Here is a 17,432-nt window from a genome sequence, read left to right as displayed (position 1 = left end):
CCTCCCGCCCACCTCACAGAAAAATTAAACTTCTGAGGGAAATAAAACATAAAAAGCCACGGCGGTGCGCGCGGGGGCGGGAATTCGGTGTGGTTGGGGCTTACCGAGGGCTGAGTTTCCCCGCTGGGCAGCTCAGAGGTGCCTCAGGCTCCAGCGTGTGGCTGCTGCGTGGTTTGGTCAGTTGTCGCTCTTCATAAGGGTTAAATAATATAAAAGCACAGCCCTTCGGCTATTTTTGTATTTTATTTTTGCAAGCTAAAAGCCTCTAGTATAACTATATCAATGTATATCAGAGCTTTCCAAAATAATTCCCTATCAATAAGGCACTGCAGGCCTGGAGTCTATACAGGCCAAAAGTCAAACAGCAAGAGGCTGCAGAGAGGACTGGACAGAAACAAATAAGTATTTAGACCAATTTAGTCCACTTGTACTTTGTACAGACAACAAATTCCTACATCATTGTCTGCGTGCTCGTGTAAGGGAAACTGACCAGGGTAGGAGTAAAGGGGATATCTCTGTGGGGCAGGGGGATGGTGGGTTGAACTATGGTGTCTTGCTTTCCCTGCAGGTTGAAAGTACAGAAGCTGAGCTGAGCAGGAGGAATGTGCCTCAGAGGTAAAGATGAGGAATATGCACTTGAAAAGAAGGTGACTGCACCTGAAGGCAACACTCAGAAGAGGAAGGTGTATGCATGCTAATGAGTAAGTCAGTCTTTTGAAGATTCAGTTTGTAGTACTCCAGGCAATATCGCACCACAGAGTGAAATGAATTTTGTAGTGAAATGCAGAATTTATAAACTTGTCTGCAGCCAATCAGATTAGCTGCTAAGAAAAAAAAAACCAAATCTCAACGCTTGAATAAAATAAGTGGATTGGTCAATATGAAATGAGAAAGCAGGAAGGTAAGAGACTTTAGGAGGAGAAGCTGAGGCTCTGCTTTTCTCATGCCTAGTTTCAAGAAGCAGCAAAGCCCACTGTAGGAAGAAATGCAGCCTTGGATCAGGAGGGAAGGGTAGGTGTGAAAGCCATCAGCACCGACCAGAGTGAGCAAAGTCACCCAGAGGCCAGGGAAAAGAAGAAAAGAAGCGTACTAAAGTCAAAAACCAGCAGAGTGAGTTTTCCTTGTGTTTGCATAAGTTAGCACCTGTATTGCTTGCAGCTGGAGGAGGGTATGTGGGGGGTGGGGGACCTTCTTTCCCTGGGAAACACGAGGGTTGCTGTTTTACATATGAACGAGGCCTGATGACAGAAAATGACTTCAGTTTTATGCTAATGAGGAAGCACTTACGCTGCTGATACTATTGAAAGTAGCATTTCCAGCGGGGAAGGACCTACAGTTTTTTATTTCCCTGCAGGATCTCCGCTAATCTCCATTATAATTTACACTTAGAGTGCATTGTTTCCCTCGAGTGGGCCTGAGGGAAGGGTGATACATGGACCTAAGTGATATGAAATGCTTTTTCCACCTAGCTGTAGTGTTTGGTTATCTAGAGTGAATGTTTTAGTGTGGAGCTACCTTAAAAGTTTCTTGCAACAAATTTGGGACGTATTAATAAATTGTAACACTGCGAGTGCTTTGATTTTTCTCAAGCAATGGCAACATGAACCTTAAAGAGTACTGTAATGTTGTCTATTTTCATTATAGGATATTTCTTTAAAGAGGAGAGAGGGGTGTTAATACTGTTAGATACGTGGCTGTAAAATCACGTTACATGGGAAATCACAAACAAGGAACAGCAGTCCAGATTTACAGGCAGAGAAGCATACACGCTTAATTTAGACCACGGAATGAACTAGTTGTCAATGTACCACAGACCCAGTGTTTCCCTGAACATTGTTGGAGTAGCTCCTCTTTCTTGTAATCAAATAGCGAATTTGAGTGAAACAAAAGTTGTGACAGCTGTTGTTAAGTTTAATTTCTTTTATATGGCTTTAATAAAGGTGGAGTAGACTGAAGACCTCATCACTAATGTCCATAACCACCAAATAAAGTTGTTTTATCCAGTACGTTGCTTTTCCTGTGTGTAAGATAAATCTCCTTGTTCTGAGACCAGCTGGTGAGACTTCCGCAGTTTTCTCATTAAAACTGATCCCTTGCTGCTTGTTGCCATCCTTTGTCTCGGAAAGCTACCCTGAAGTTTGTGCATTTTATCTTTTTGTAACCAAAAGATATTTTGTAACACATTCTCAAAGACAACAAAAGAGCCTGTTTAGTGCTTTCACAGTATTTTGGTATCCGTGATACTTACGAAAAGCTTTTCTGAAACGTGTCAGCGACAGAAAAAATACTTTGATAGATCCTGTTAATTCATAATGCTATTTCAATGTTTAGATTAAAGTGTACATATTAAGATATATATTTGGAAGTCATATTAGACATGTTCATGATTCTGAATATTGAAAATATTTTTGTGTTAGTAAGGCATGCTTTCATTTCAAATGCAGCAATTACTTGCCGTTTAGGACTGAGCTTTGGTGGGCTTTAACACTTCATGAACTGTAGTTCATAAGTGAGTGCCTGTAGCCAGCAATGATATTTTGTATGAGCTTCTCTCTCAAGTCAAGAATTTAATATAATAAATATATTTTGCTGAAACACAAGGTAATACAATTTTTCACTCTATTTAAGAGCAAAATCTTAAATTACAGCACTGTAACACAATCTGTGCAGCATACCAGCCTGGGGCAGTACTGAATTTTTGTTGCTCATTTCTTTCCCTAGATGAACAGTCTCCGCTTGGAAAAATAATGTAACAAATCCTTTAGAGAGTCAAAAACATCATGTGATGGTTAGGAGACAGATTTAACTACTTAAGGTAACGCTGTAATGGGAGTCGTCTGCCTGAGGTCAAGGAGTGATCTTCAAAGCTGCAGCGTGTGCTGCTGCTTCCCTTCACCTGTGGTGGTGGCAGCAGGGCTGGGCCAAAGGAGAAGGCTTTATTCTCCCTTCCTCCTTCCCTGCTCCACCCTCCCACTCCACAATATGGGCAGTAAATTGACTCCACTGACAAAGAACACTTACTTTTTTTTGCCAGAGGTCGTTTTTCTGTAATTTCGCTGAGCAGAGTTAGCTTGCTTTGAATCCAGTGGGTGCCAGAAGCAGCTGGGAAGGGAAAGAGATGACAAGAAAGAGCAGGGAAATTTTACTTTTGATGATGAGATGTTGACTTGGCTCATGGTATATTCAGTGTAGAAATCTCTATACCAGACTAGGAGTGCTTGAGGATATACCTCTGTGGACAGTAACGGCTTCTCTGCCCGTATGCCAGTTCAGCCAGAATCAAGCCAGCTCTGTTCCAGAACTGTGTTAGCTAATATACACTGCCCCTTAGGGAAACTTTCCTATTTTCCTCTTTCAGTTTAAATAATTTAATGTTACACAATGCTGAATGGCAATATTGCTTTTTGAGGTCTAGTTTTGTGTTTAAAGTGATGGTATGCCACATGAAATGCGGGATCAAGCTAACGGGCAGTTGGCAGTTTTCTGTGGTTTGGTCGTAATTAAAACCAATATATCAATCACAAATCCCAGGCCAGAATAATGCTCCAGTTCACCCTTGGTGTTGGTTTATTTATTTGTAACTGATTTGTTTATTTAGTAAGGTCTTTGTTGCTGAGTGTGCTATTGCTATTACCCACGTTAGCAGAAAAGCATCAGCCAGTGTTTTAGTTGAATGTGGGTATTTTGTATGTTTCATATGTACAAGACTGGCCAGGCAGAAGGCTATTTTGGCATGTTACAGCTTTAACAGTACCACAGATGTTAAATACCAGGATAGCACCACTAAGGTCCTTGTGCATGTGGCAGGAGATGTTACAGAATGGGGTGATTCTTCATAGGGCCAGAGGTTGCTGCCTGTGCTTTTGGCATCCTTTTTATTGCAGGTTCGACAAACCTGGCTCTACAAGGCTCTTCCAGTGTCTGTCTGTCCCTGAATGCCCTCTTCTCCCACAGAAGCCATTGTTCCTGTCTTTCCGTGACACATAGTGCCTGGTTTTGGTCTTGTCCTGGCTTTTCCTTCATGTTTAAGTGCCAGAATATTATTTTTTTTCCTCGCATGAAGAGGCTTTCAGCTAAATCTGTAAACTGTTGGTTTTGCAGCAAAATTCTTGGTATGCTTCAGGGCAATTTTTGATGGGCTGCAAAGAACCATGGAAGAATAGTCAGATGCACATCTGGATCAGCAGCTTCAGCTGCTGTTGATCGAAGAAAGTGGTTAAAGGCACGGCATGTGGTTAACTGCAATTCTGAGATTACAGCTTGGTTGTTGAAAGTGGACCGAAAGGACTGTATTTCAGTTCATAATAGTACTTTATTTTGGAACTATCAGAGTATCATAAATAGTTCACTAACATACACAAACATCTTAGTGGTTAGCTTTCAGTGGCTAACCATTTGTCAACAAAAGCTCTAGAAATGCTTAACAGTTAGCCTTGTGCTGAGAGAATGACTCTTCACAATTGTTTGAAAATAGCGTTTGGGAGACTTGGGGACATTCTTCTTTGAAAACTAATGTTTCCAAGATAAAGCATTCAAATAATTTGACTGTGTCTGATCAGATGAAGTTTGAAGTTCAGGCCAAAGCTGGGTTGGGTCTAACTTAATAACAAATTCTAAAAAGAGTGCAAAATAAAATTTGTGTATTGTCTTTCTCCGTTGAGCACTGACGGAGGCTGGGCATGTGCTTGTAGATTGTGGCTGCGGCTCCTTTGTGCAGGCTTTCTGTGTGTGCTGCTGGGCTGTGGTATCTCCCAGGAGCAGCAAGGGGTGAGAGCATCAGATATTCTGTGGTAACAACAGGAGTCTTGGTCAGGCCTACTATTAGTCACTGACTGGTTTAGGGTTTGGTTGTTGGCTTTTTTTTGTAATTGTGATTCTAACCAGAGACGAAAATTGCAATTGCTTACCAGATTAGATTTTGCATTTAATTTGGCACATGGCCTCTTTAAACATAAAGCTAGACGTTAAGAAATGTGTAAATAGGGAAGAAAGGGCTGCTTTTCAAAGAACACGCTTGATCTTGGAGCCTCACAGCAAATGCTCTCTCTCTTTGCATTTATTTACATATACTACTCTGTGCATTTATTTGATAATAAGCTTAAGTATATGTACACACAAACGAAGCAAACAATTAATTCTATTGAACTACTAAACCATGGTACTTCTGACATGACAAGAGATGATTGATCTGCTCGAAGGCTCGCTGCAGCAGTGAGGTGGAAGGCCTTGTTCCCTTCACTTTCCCAGTCCTGGTTATGTGGTCCTGCACCTTCCAAGGTGCCACCACCAGCACTTGCATTGATTCAACTCACCCACTTAAGGGAAAGCTGTCTACGTTTTTGCTGGATGGTTTCTCAAGGGTTCTAGTAAGCACTAGAACTGGTATAAGGTAAGTGGGAGAGATGTGTAATGACGTGTAGGAAAAAGAAAACTTGAATAAAACCTTTGCTCTTGAGCAAACTCACAGTTTTGACAGGGAGCGTTTTATTTCAACCCTTAAAAAAGAAGCAAACAGGTGAGTGTGTGCAATAGCAGATCACAAATAGACACAGAAAAAGGAACTAGAGAAAGAAAAAAGTTCAATAACAAATTATAGGTAAAACAATAAGAAAAGGAAAAAAGAACAGAAGGAAAAGAGAAGTTAAATGTTAAGCAAATGTAGTTAATAGATATATTTTCAACATGAACAAAATTTACTGCATCAAAAATAGCCAAAATACATTTGATACTCTTCTGTTATTTTCCATATAAGCAGTTAGTATAGTTGTCACTGTGAAGTTATGTAAAAGTTAATATATCGTTATGGTAAAATAGAGGAATGATGTCCAGCTGGTAAAAATTTGGGGAGGCTACTCCCACAGGGGTAGGCAGCAAACTAAACTGTGGTTCAGACAGTGATGGAAGTACTGCTGCTTCCCTTGGTGGTACATCATAGGACCCGCTGTTCCCAGCTGGAGTTAGTCTTTTGCTGACATTTCAGTATTTTGCCAAATTAGTCAGGGCAGTTTTGCAGTAATTGTTTTTGACATTTCAAAGTGAATGGGCTGGCTTTCTGTTAAATGGACACAGAGATTAAAAGTTAGATGGGAGATTTTATTACTATGAGTTCTGGCTAGCTTTTTTTTTTTTTTTAAATAAGTGTCAGCATGCTATAAATTTGCTCAGCTTCCACATAATTTTCAGAATTGGTGAAATCCAGTAGATACAAGCTCCCCATTTTTTTTTTTTTTATAGCTGGGAACTGAATAGCTAAAGTCATAATATAATAGATGACATAAAATACATTTTCCAAAGAACTAGGATTCTATTTTTCCAAGACATTTAATGAGAATGAAGCATTTATACCCCACCAGCTGTATTCCAAGTCCCAGTTCAGTTGACTGATTAAAAACCTTTACTGGATGTTCAAATATAGGAGGAGATTCTGGTGGTCTTTGTAGAGTTTTAACCAGGTAGTTCAGCTTATCTTGTGTGGTTGGGAGAAAAAGCATAAATCTGACTATCCAGTGGGCAAGAGTGACTTAATTTAGTGTAAGAGTGACTTAATTTAGCTGCCCTCATCTAGCCCTCCTGCCTCCCTGCAGACAATTCTTCTCATTGCAGGATGTGTACTTTCACTTCGGATTGAAATCACCATTACCATCAAGGAAGTCCAGCTTCTGGTGTTGCTTCTACGAACCTGTTCTGGTCCTCACTGGAATGATCTTGCTCACTTCACTAACCCTAAGAAAACAGGTATTTTACAGCCACGTTATTGTGATAAATCTTCTCCCCAAAGGTCTGGTGAAAGTCCAGGATGGAAGGATACAAAACCTGGTTCAGCTGGCTTGTTTGTCCTGAAGACTTCATCCTCAGTGACTGCAGCTTGTGGTTTGGAAGCTCAGATGCTTCAGTGAACTACAACAGTGAAGCAGGAAGCTTCTGTCCAGAGCAGAAATTGCCAATGTTAAAAGAAAAGAAAACAAACCGTGACCCTTTTTCCCTGTCGACAGGTGCTATATGGCATGAAGAAGAGTGTGTGCTGGCATCAGATTCACTTAAAAAAAATAAAAAAGGGCTGTCAGAGGTTTTTTAACTCTATCATAGGCTGAGTTAGTATTTTCTCTTTTGCTGTGATTAACCTGCATAAATGTTTATTTGGAAATTGTCTTACAAAATAATACAAAGACTAGCAGGGTTTAAAATATTGCTACCCCTCCCTCAACAAAATGACAGCATTTAACATCAAAGTTAAACTATAACCAGTGACAAGTGCATTCAAAAGACTCTGTTAGATGAGTAGAAGGAAATATGTTAATAAGATTAAGTAACAAGAACTGTTCGCGCAGTTCAGAAATTACTGGAAAGAGTCAAAATTTACCACCTAAATAAATAGCAGGGTATTTGGGAATATGTGCTTCAAATTTTTGAGAAGAAAATAGGTGCAAATTTTGGTTGTGAAAATGGTAATAGTGATAACTTTCCATGTGCTAGGAAAGACATTTATAGTATAGAGAGAGCAAGCTTGAAGTGTTTGAAGGATGGCTTTTAAACCTGGGGTTTCCTTCCTTTTCCCTACACCCCGTGGAACAAGTGAGGATAGCAGCAGTAAAACTCTGGTTGGCAGATGAGACTGTAGTTAGAAAAGTGTGTTGTCTTGTTGGTTTGTTGTGGGTTTGGGGTTTTTTTTAAAGCTCTAAATGAACCTTTCCTGTTGATCAAGGTAATCAGTGTTGCTAATAACCTACAGGTAATTAATGCAGCTTATTCACAGCTGGTAATCTGAGGAAAGACAAAGGTGTTTTCCTGTGCATTTCAAATATATTTTTTAAGGGCAGATCAGCCTCGAGCATTACAGTTAATGTAAGTAGGCATCATTAAAACAGTAGAATATGTAAAGTTTGGCAACAGCATCGCGGTAAATAATTTGGCAGAGCGTTACAGTCTTTGTTACCTCAAGTGATCAGTTATTTAATTTTTTTATGCCAATCCCAGTTCATCTGAAGCCAATAAAAAGCTGCCATAGACTTTGACGAGTTACCTCAAGTGATCAGTTATTTAATTTTTGGTGCCAATCCCAGTTTATCTGAAGCCAATAAAAAGTTGCCATAGACTTTGACGGTACCAGAATCAAATGCTTCATGATTCACAGTTTCATGAACTGTGGTGAGGAAGTGCACTTCCATGTGACACTTTGGTCTTTTTTGGTCTTGCTCTTCTAAATTCTTCTTGTTCAGCCTTTTCTCCAGGGTGAACAACCCCAGCCTCTCCTCAAAGGATTAGTTCTCCACACCCCTCACCAGCTTCATTGCCCTTCTCTGGACCCGCTAAAGCACCTCAATGTCTTTTTTGTGGTAAGAGAAAAGTGTGCTCTATAGCTCAAGATGCACATTAACAAATTTTAAATTTATTAGCCAAATGAAATATGGGAGAAATGTTTGTGCAAGCTTGTAATTCCATAGCTCCAGCGTAACTCTGTATTTTGGTTATCAGCCATTTTCTTGCACAGTTCACTTCAGTCTTACAGAACAGTAATGTCCAAAGAACTTCAAAATGCTTTTACAAGGAGAGCAACAGTGACTTGAAGTTGTCCCACCACAGGGATTCCCCCATCTTTCCACAAAAAAGAAGCTGCAAAGAGCTGTGTGACTTGTCAAAAGCCAAGTCTGATGCTGAAGCTCTAGGAATAAGACCACAGTCCAATGTCCACTGATACCAGCTGGGTTGTGTGTATTTTTCAAAGGGCAAGACCTCCTTGTGTAGCATTTTCAGTGTACCCTCTTTATATTCCAAGATTTGGAGCATTTTCTTCTTCACAAAAGCATTTACAGATTAAAAATCTCCTAGCGATCCTCTGCACCTCACTCAATAGCACTGTAGGTGCTAGCATGTTAAAAAACATAAAATTCAGTTACATGTTACATATAAATATTCAACCTTTATCTAAAAGTGCATTTTAGGCACCAAATTAAAATACCATTTGCTGTTGTCAGCGTTGGTCAAATGGAGGGGGGAGGAGGCATTTGTTGCATCTTAAAAAGCTTAATTGCATGTGTCCAACTCCATAACTACTGTCGTACAAGAAGACACCAGCCAGACGTGTCACCTGTGAGAGGCTCCGGGAGGCTCTTTCTGCTGCAGCACCAAGTACCTGACTAGAAGAAGGTAAAGGGACAGCAACGTTGGTCTGTGGCTTGCTCAGCAAGATCTGTAGGCCACATAATGCTGGGGGCTGATATTATAATAAAATGTAAAATTAAGGGTGGCTACAACAGGAGGTACAGAAATTGCGTTCATAGTGTTAACCAGGAACTACCCGAAATTCTTGACTATTGCTCTGTGGATACTGGTTATTTATCTAATAAGATGTTTCATTCTGCTCAAAGGTACCATTTTGTCCTACCAGCAGAGCAATACATACTTAATGCCAAGTGCCTCTGTGGGGTAGTTTTGCCTCTAATTTGACAAGATAAATGTTTTTTTCAACATTTACATTTTTAAATTGCAAGAGAAACAGTTATCTGTGAAACCTGGGTAGTTTTTAACAAGAGACAAATCTCTAACTATTTGCTTAATGTCCCCGACCCACGGTACTCTGCTTGTTCAGCACTAAATACCAGGTTGAAATGAGTATCAAAACCATTTGATAAAAGTATACTTTGTCTGAATGGATAATGTGCCACACAATTCATAATTGGTTCCTTTTCATCCAAAATTATAATCACAAAAATACAACAAGTTGAGTAGCGTGTTAACCAGCAATGTCTAAAACAAACCAGTGCAATCCAGAAGCAGAAACATATACACATTTGAAAGATCAAATAATAAAATAATTTTCATACTCGATTCTATTACTAGAATGAATAGAAAATTGACACGGCAAGGAAGTGAGTATCTCAAAACAATAAAGTAGACTTCTTATAGCGGTTTAAAGTATTAACAGTCACAAAGAATGGTTAGTTTCAATAAAACCAGTTAAAACACTGTTCCTTCTGAAGAAAAAGACCATGAAACTATTAATGAAACATCAATAGTAGGATGGGATGGCTCAAAGTGCGGTACAAAATGTACTCTTTCTGCAGTCCCTCCTCTTGACACAATAACCGGGTGCAAAGAACAGTCCTGCAGCCTTTGCAACAGCTCACCCCTTTTTCCCAAATGGGACTTTCACTTGTTTCTGGTTGTGCTAAAGATCTCTCACATTTTTTTGTAAACTGTCTTGCAATATGCAAGGTAGCACACACTTTTTAAAAAAAAAAGTACGTTATGTTTCAGCAATCCCTCCCCTCACCTCAGGAGGAGGTTTGTGACTAAGGGGCAGGAAGCGACATAGACTTTTTCAACACCCGTGCCCCTTTTGGTGGCCCTGGATAAGGGGGTGGTGGCACGTCGTGCTGTCCAGCTAAAGTGACTGCTTGCTCATAAGTTGGTAGTGCTGAGTCATCAGTTCGGAGAGGAAGTGGGTTTAAAGAAAATTCTTCGTGCCTTCTGAACATGTGAGATGAGCTACATCTTCGACGTCTTACGTAATCCAAGTACCTAAACAAGGTTAACAGCATTGTAAGTGTCAGCTTCTGTTTTGAAGGGAAGAATATAAAGTCTTAGTTGTAAAACAAACAAAAACAAACCTAAAGAAACACCACCCCAAAAAGAAGAGAAAAAACTCACAACGCCACAAACAAAAAAAACCCCACCAAAACAACACAACCCACCCACAAAAAAACACTTGCCTTCAATGATCATAAACACAAGAAGCCAAATACTCTCTGCAAACCACAGGGTAAGAATATCTCAGTAATGTGAAATTTATAGGGAAGAGGAAGCACAGGATCCTCTTGTGTTCCTTTCATGCTTAGGATCAAGAAACAAGCAGGGCTGGAGAACTGGGAGGGAAGCATTTCCTCCAGCCTACTTCATCTCGCATCTGAGGTGGACAACATGCCACAGATCAAGAAACAAGCAGGGCTGGAGAACTGGTAGGGAAGCATTTCCTCCAGCCTACTTCAGCTCGTGGACAACATGCCACGAAGAGCATGCACCCCATACCCATGACGAGCAAGCAGAACATGTTTGACTTTCCATTGCAGTCCCCAACATATTAAAAGTATTCCATCTTTTTAGTAAGAGTATTTTGGAACCAAGAACACACACAAAAAAGCCAAAGATACGTCAGCTATTGGACTGTTGTCTTATGGTTTTGTGTTATTAATTTCAGCGTAACTACTGCTAGTGCTCACCTAACTTTGCTTCCTGGAAAAGTAAGAACTAGAACATCCATTGGATTCGCTGAGAACACAGTTAGACCAACCCACAGGAAGTTTTAAATTCCACTCTTAAGCAAGAGTTTGGTTTTGGTTGTTTTTTGGTTTTTGTTTGTTTTGTTTTGTTTTTTTTAAGCAGTGATGTTCCTTACCCTGGCGGTTGCCTTGATTTGCATCTACTTTTGCAGCAGTAGAAGATAAGCAGTGCAATTATAACTAACAGTACTCCAGCAGCAACTAGACTGATGAGAAGTCCTGTAACGTTAATCTTTTGTAGTGTCTCATCACCTGAAAATAAAACATTGGTTATTTTCATTACGTGTTCTTTCCATCTACATAGAATATCGTATACACCGTGAAGTATTAATTTTACTGTGCTATAAGGCTGTTCCTTTCCACAAATGTCTAGTTTGCTGTAAGAAGCCACAATATCTGTGCAACACAACTCAAGTATCATTCACATTCACCTTAAAGCTAAAGTGAGCAGATATCCATCCCCTTTTGGGTACATAAAACTGTTGAGATGTCTGTCTTCTAATGCCTTCCAAATATTACTTCATGTACTAGTGACCTTGAGCAGGCTGTAGGTCTTCCCTCAAGTCATACTGACCATCTTTTTAATAAAACATCTGGTGTAAGACTACTCAGAACATGAATCAGACTGTTACATTACTATTAAAGAGATGGGGGGGCCAGAATGAACAAAACCACAGAAAGCAGCCATACAATTACTGTAAAGTTTACTGATTATGTAATAAAACAAAGAAATGGAGAACAAAATTCAGACTGTTTTTTACCTACAGACTTAAAATGGATCCCACTGTGAGTAAGGCACTTGAGTATGTTTTATTATGTCATATAATGCAATATACTTGCATAGTTTACAGTGAATTTCAGTGAAAAGACCACTTCTGATTTTGGACCTGAATGCATGGTTTATTTTTAAGAATGTACTATTGTAGCAAACAAAAAATACTGTGGTATAAGAAAAGAATAAAAAAGATTACTTACCTATTTTTATTTTAGGGCCCTTAGTTGAATAGTCTTTCCAAAAATCCATCTATAAAAACACAAAGGATCAAATTTATATGAGATAGATAATTGGCAGGCTTATTGACAACTCTTTTCAATATGGCACTGTGGGCAAAATTTAATTACTGCATAAACAGAACCAGCTCACGCTGGAGGATTTGTACTTGCTTATCCCACTGTTTTATTACAATTTCACAAAGAAGAGAATGCCATATGGTGATACAGAAAGTGCATTTAACTGTCCCATCTTACCTTATATTTCTGCCCGATTACAGTAGAAGTTAGTATATGTTCTGATACTAAAAAAATTGCTTGCAATTAATCTTTCTAAATCCCTACAGAAGAGTATTAATGAGGCAAGGTCAAGTTCTTAAAAATCAGACATTTGCATGAAAAATATCTGTATTCATATCAGCTAGGAAAAATAATGGGATTCATTTATGAGGAAAACCTTTACGTTGCATGACTTATGCATTCAACATGTCAAGTTCTTAAAAATCAGACATTTGCATGGAAAATATCTGTATTCATATCAGGTAGGAAAAATAATGGGATTCATTTATGAAGAAAACCTTTACGTTGTGTGACTGTTATGCATTAAACACGGTTAGCTATACCTTCCACTTTTGCTACGCAGCAAAAGACTCCATCAAGATTCCAATTTAACACTTTCACCTTTTTCTTAGGGAAATGTTAGCAATGGCAAACTAACATTCCCCCCTTCAGAACAGGAGTGTGTTCCTTGCTCTTTCTGCAGGTTACTGCAGAGCACACCGAGAATCACACAGAGATTCTTGCTGCATGTAGCAAGAGCCAGTCTTCAGGCAATCATCAGGTTCCACTATTCCATTTTTTATAGCAAGTTTCTTCCAAGCTGTCTACAGGGAGCTATTTGGAAGATGCCATAGGAATACTCAGCAATGGCTGAACCACGAATTTGCTCTGTTCTCCTCTCTTCTAAAATACTTCTTTGGCATGACACAAGGACACAATCAGCGCAGAGCATGTGGAGCACATTCACATTGGATGCTGAGAAGTTACTTTAAAAAATAAAAGTGGGATTCTGCAAACACATACAGGTATATCCACAAGTGGTATGTCTGGAGTTTCATTTATGTTTGTTTGCAGAAATAGAGCCCTTATCTAAAGTTTCAAAAACAATAGTACATATTCAGGTGTATTCACTGTGTATGTAACAACCCCATCTATCTGAGGCCTCCACTTTTTACAGTAAATAAGCAATCATCTTATTTTAAATGCTGTTTTCAGAAGGGCTACAGTATTTAGATACAGTAAGGATTTAGTCAGTAACCTCCTTCAGTATATTAAATTCAGTTGGAACACCTACCGTTTTATCGGGGTCTTCAAAAATTTCTCTCGCTTCTTCATAATTGCACAGCTCTTCAAAGCATTCTCTCTCCAGGTTATCCGCTGTGAATGCTTCAAAGTCAAATCTGTTATTTAGAAGATGCCGGCCGATGAATAAATTAGCCTCCTTTTCTGATGTGAACACTAATAAAAAAAAAAAAAACAACCAAAAAACCCAAAAAAATCAAGTTGATTTAAAACAAATTAGGAAAGCTAAATTTGGTGATTTTAAAGTATGGTTAATATCCTAAAAGAGCACATTGAACCCCTTCTTCCCCAAGCATCTCTCAACCACATACAGGAAAAAAGAAACCTCAAGGTCTCCTCCTAAAACATCGCCTTTGCTGCTAACTTTTCTAAGTATGCAACAGAAAATAAACATATTTTCCTTTCTCATAAAGCATTTCAGCTATTCCTTGTACTGGCCAAGAGCATTTGCTTCGCGTGACTGTTGTTCAAGTTTTGGTATTACCCCTTTGGGATGTGGGCATCAGGTTCTTACTGGTGCTCTTAAGAACAAAGTAATAGTTGCATAAAGCAGAAATTCAGTCAGATGCAAACACAGCAAGACACTGACCTACTGGAGGAAGGAGGCAGAAGCAGGAAAAAAAAACCCCAAACAAAAACCTCTTCCTTCTAAAGAATCCTCATTATACATTGATGCATCTTCTGGTATATGTGCGTTCCAAAATTTTGTTTATGGAATTTGGATTTTAAATCATGGCAGCAGAGTCCCGCTCATTTTACACATGTTCTCATTTCACAACTGTGGCAGCAAGTTTTATGTAAAGGCTGGCATATTGCCACAGTTATTTGTTTTAAATTAGTCCATGATAGCAGTTTTACTCAAAAAAGGCACTACTGAAGACATTTAATTCTTTTCTTCTTTTGTGCTTTTACAGGCTCCATAAGGCCTCATGGAGTCTGTTGTGAGGTGAGATTCCAGAACAGTTAGTGAAATTATAGAAGGCTTTGGAATACAGGAATGTATTTTCTCACCAGGCATTTTCCATAGTCAAGTTTTAGCCTGCTCTTGCTACAGCTTCTTAAAAAAAAAAAAAAAAAAAAAAAAAGAATCTTTATATGACACAACTAGTTTTCTGGCTTGGTTTTCAGTGAAAGCCTAATCTGTACTCCAAGAAATTCAGACTATTTCGTTAAGCAGAATGACTAGAGGATTATTTTTGCAAGCGTAATGCAGAAACAGCATTGTTACATAGCAAGCCAGATGGCTAAAAAAGGAGACGAGATTCAGAATAATGTTATTCAGCTACAAATTAGCTCTGTGTTCTTGTTAGCTTGTTTGGTGAGATTATCACATCATTCAGGAATTTTTGCCCAAATAGTTACTGTTAGATCTTGCAATGGTATCTCAAAATAGTTTGCTCTCTGAAAACTAAGAAAACTGCAGTGTAACTTGCATCTTGGTTATGGTTTTAATATTCTAGTGTATTGAAGGAATTTTAACATACTATATTACACTACATTATATAATTTATATAATATTACAGTATATATTGAAGAAGTCACACACGTGCGCACACGTTTGCGTAGGAAGGGAAATCTGCTATTCTAAAGTAATTGCAAGAAAATCTAAGCTTAAAGTATTTATGCTACATCTAAGAGCAACCAGAGAGAAGGACTTAATCCAAAAAAGATTTCCCCAACCCCTCAAGTGGAAAGGGAAAAGAACTGCATGGAAAAAAATATCTTGGTTGAGTACAACTGGCAAGAATAACTTCAGCCTTCTGAAAGAGAGATCTTCAGTTTTGCTCAGCAGTGTTTCATCCCTTACCACGCAAGTAGTACTCACTATACTTCTAAATTACCTTAGATAATTGATGCATTTTTATTAATGTGGAATGCACAGGCAAACTGCCCGCAGCCCAGCACTCCTAATTCCCAGTGACACATGCTCCTTTTCTCTTTCGAAGAGTCTTTATGCATTTAACTGCACTTTCTTCATTTTGCAGGGCACAGTCAAAGTGCACCTGTCTCCATCTCCAAATTACCTACGACCGGGTCATTAAGATAGTATTTGGAGGAGGAGACAGATGGATTTGAATTCTCTCCTATACGTGAGAGAACTGGATGCAGCCCCGCAGTCCCGAGGCCATGGTTCAACGAAACAGTAAATCCAGTTTTAGGATGCCTGGCATTTAATTAAAAATGCGTCCACATGATGTGCTCAATAAAGTAACTCTGCTGGTAAAAGATGTTCAGAAAATGCTGAAGGAGTAAATTCTCCACGCAGGTACCCCATACTCTTTGCAACTGTTCTACTTGCTAAATTACTGGGTCCCTCTCTTTCCAACTCCTCCTTTAAAGAGGAGTGATCTGGGTCTCTTGTCAGGAGAGGGTTCTACACCCTGAACTCCCAACAAAGAGGCAGCCTGGCAGCCTCATGTTTTATGCCCCAGAGCAATATGGATTTTAATGAATAACTCGTCTGCAGCATTTTTCCACTAGCCACGTTTGCTGCTCAATATACTCCCCTGAAGGAGCCTCCTGCTCAATGTGACGACTTTTTAAAGTCTGTCTTAAGGTCTCAGCACTCCCTACCCACTGAGGAGACCGGACAACCAAGTATCAAATTCCTTTTTGAATCCCTGATGCTTAAATGTTACGTATTACACGGCTTAGCATTGTAGTTAGTGCTGGAGTCCTTTTGGGGAACTTTGTTTGCTTTCACCTCAATTCCTCTCCACTTCCCTCCCTCCAAAGTGAAGAACTGCAATAGCAACACCATGTCAATCTCAAAAACAAACAAATAAACCCTTTCAAATACAAAACAATTTTAGATATACAAATAGAATCACAGAACCCTCATGGTTGGAAGGGGCCTTTAAGATCATCGAGTCCAAAAAACTGTGCTCAAGTAGTACCCCAGCAGCACTGCCTTAATACAGATTTCAAACTTTGGGAATTTTGGTGTTCCTTACAGGATTCTGGTCATGTCAATGACAGTAATCCTAGAGACCTGGGGAATGCTCAGTTGTCCCAAACAGCACTTACTACTGGATCTGATAAGTACTTAATATCGACACACCAGTCCATTATCAATCATTCCAGCAAAAGATATTCAAATACTCTAAGCATAAAGCAGCTTAATTTTTTTTTTTTTTAATGAAGTAAAAAAACCCCAACACCAATAGAGGAAATCAAAGCTATTTACACACATAAAAAGATTTGTCAGCAAAGTTAGATACAGTTCTGTCTTGGAAAGCACAAAATCACAAGAAAAGGAAGTTACCGTCTTTCCGCTCAGGTTTCTTCAAGTTATTTAATCTCCCTGGGCAGTGAGGAAACGCAAACACCATCACGTGTAGCTGACACAGCACCACCAGAAACACAAACATGGCGTGGTATCTGTCAGACAGAAGCCAACCTCAGTGAAAATAAAATTAAATGAAAATTAATAAGAAAGACAACGCAACCTCCTGAAGTGTCCGCGATGAACCCGGGGTGAATCCTCTAAAATGAAGTCACCCAACGCAAGCGCCTACACGTAACCGAGACTAATGGGTCCCCAGAAGGCAGGCACCCATCCCAACAGGTCCTACGCGTTTCTCGCTAATTGCTCCTTGCGTAAGAGCCGCGGGTGGCGGCAGCTGCGCTCTCCTCCGCGGGCCGGGGAGGGGGGGTGAGGAGGAACCAGCAGCCCGCTCGGCTGGAGAATTAACGGGGAGACACCGCGGGGAAAAAGGAGGAGCTGCCAGTGCCCCCCGACACCTCGGAGGGCCAGGACCAGGGGTGCCCACAGGGTACAAACGGCACCCGACGGCAACAGAC

The 17,432-nt window shown here is 39.7% G+C and overlaps 1 protein-coding gene and 1 long non-coding RNA gene across 5 annotated transcripts in view; one reads left to right on the top strand and one right to left on the bottom strand.

Moving 5' to 3' along the window:
- The first annotated feature begins 41 nt into the window (after positions 1–41).
- On the top strand, positions 42–8,006 carry LOC106892234. Of its 2 annotated transcripts, XR_001412834.1 has the most exons (3): positions 42–176; positions 569–701; positions 6,604–8,006. It is a non-coding gene; the product is annotated as an uncharacterized LOC106892234 (long non-coding RNA). The 2 variants fall into 2 exon arrangements; XR_001412833.1 differs by having other exon boundaries at positions 62–701.
- Positions 8,007–9,911: 1,905 nt separating this feature from the next.
- The window catches only part of PRRG4 (proline rich Gla (G-carboxyglutamic acid) 4 (transmembrane)), an 8,337-nt gene continuing 816 nt past the window's right edge, over positions 9,912–17,432 (bottom strand). For 2 of the 3 annotated variants that reach the window (XM_014949264.1, XM_014949266.1), the window contains exons 2-6: positions 16,894–17,009; positions 13,621–13,784; positions 12,252–12,300; positions 11,393–11,528; positions 9,912–10,518 (exon numbers count right to left, since the gene is read on the bottom strand). In XM_014949264.1, the coding sequence (XP_014804750.1) occupies positions 10,290–10,518; positions 11,393–11,528; positions 12,252–12,300; positions 13,621–13,784; positions 16,894–17,009 (694 nt within the window). In that variant the 3' untranslated portion in view covers positions 9,912–10,289. Of the gene's footprint in view, positions 10,519–11,392; positions 11,529–12,251; positions 12,301–13,620; positions 13,785–16,893; positions 17,029–17,432 lie in introns of all 3 variants that reach the window. The other variant, XM_014949265.1, reaches the window with a different exon arrangement.

This window comes from Calidris pugnax, unplaced genomic scaffold (genome assembly GCF_001431845.1).
Source record: "Calidris pugnax isolate Ruff unplaced genomic scaffold, ASM143184v1 scaffold177, whole genome shotgun sequence".
NCBI lineage: Eukaryota > Metazoa > Chordata > Aves > Charadriiformes > Scolopacidae > Calidris > Calidris pugnax.
Note: the sequence above shows the minus strand (reverse complement) of the source record. Positions and strands in the feature narration are given on the sequence as shown.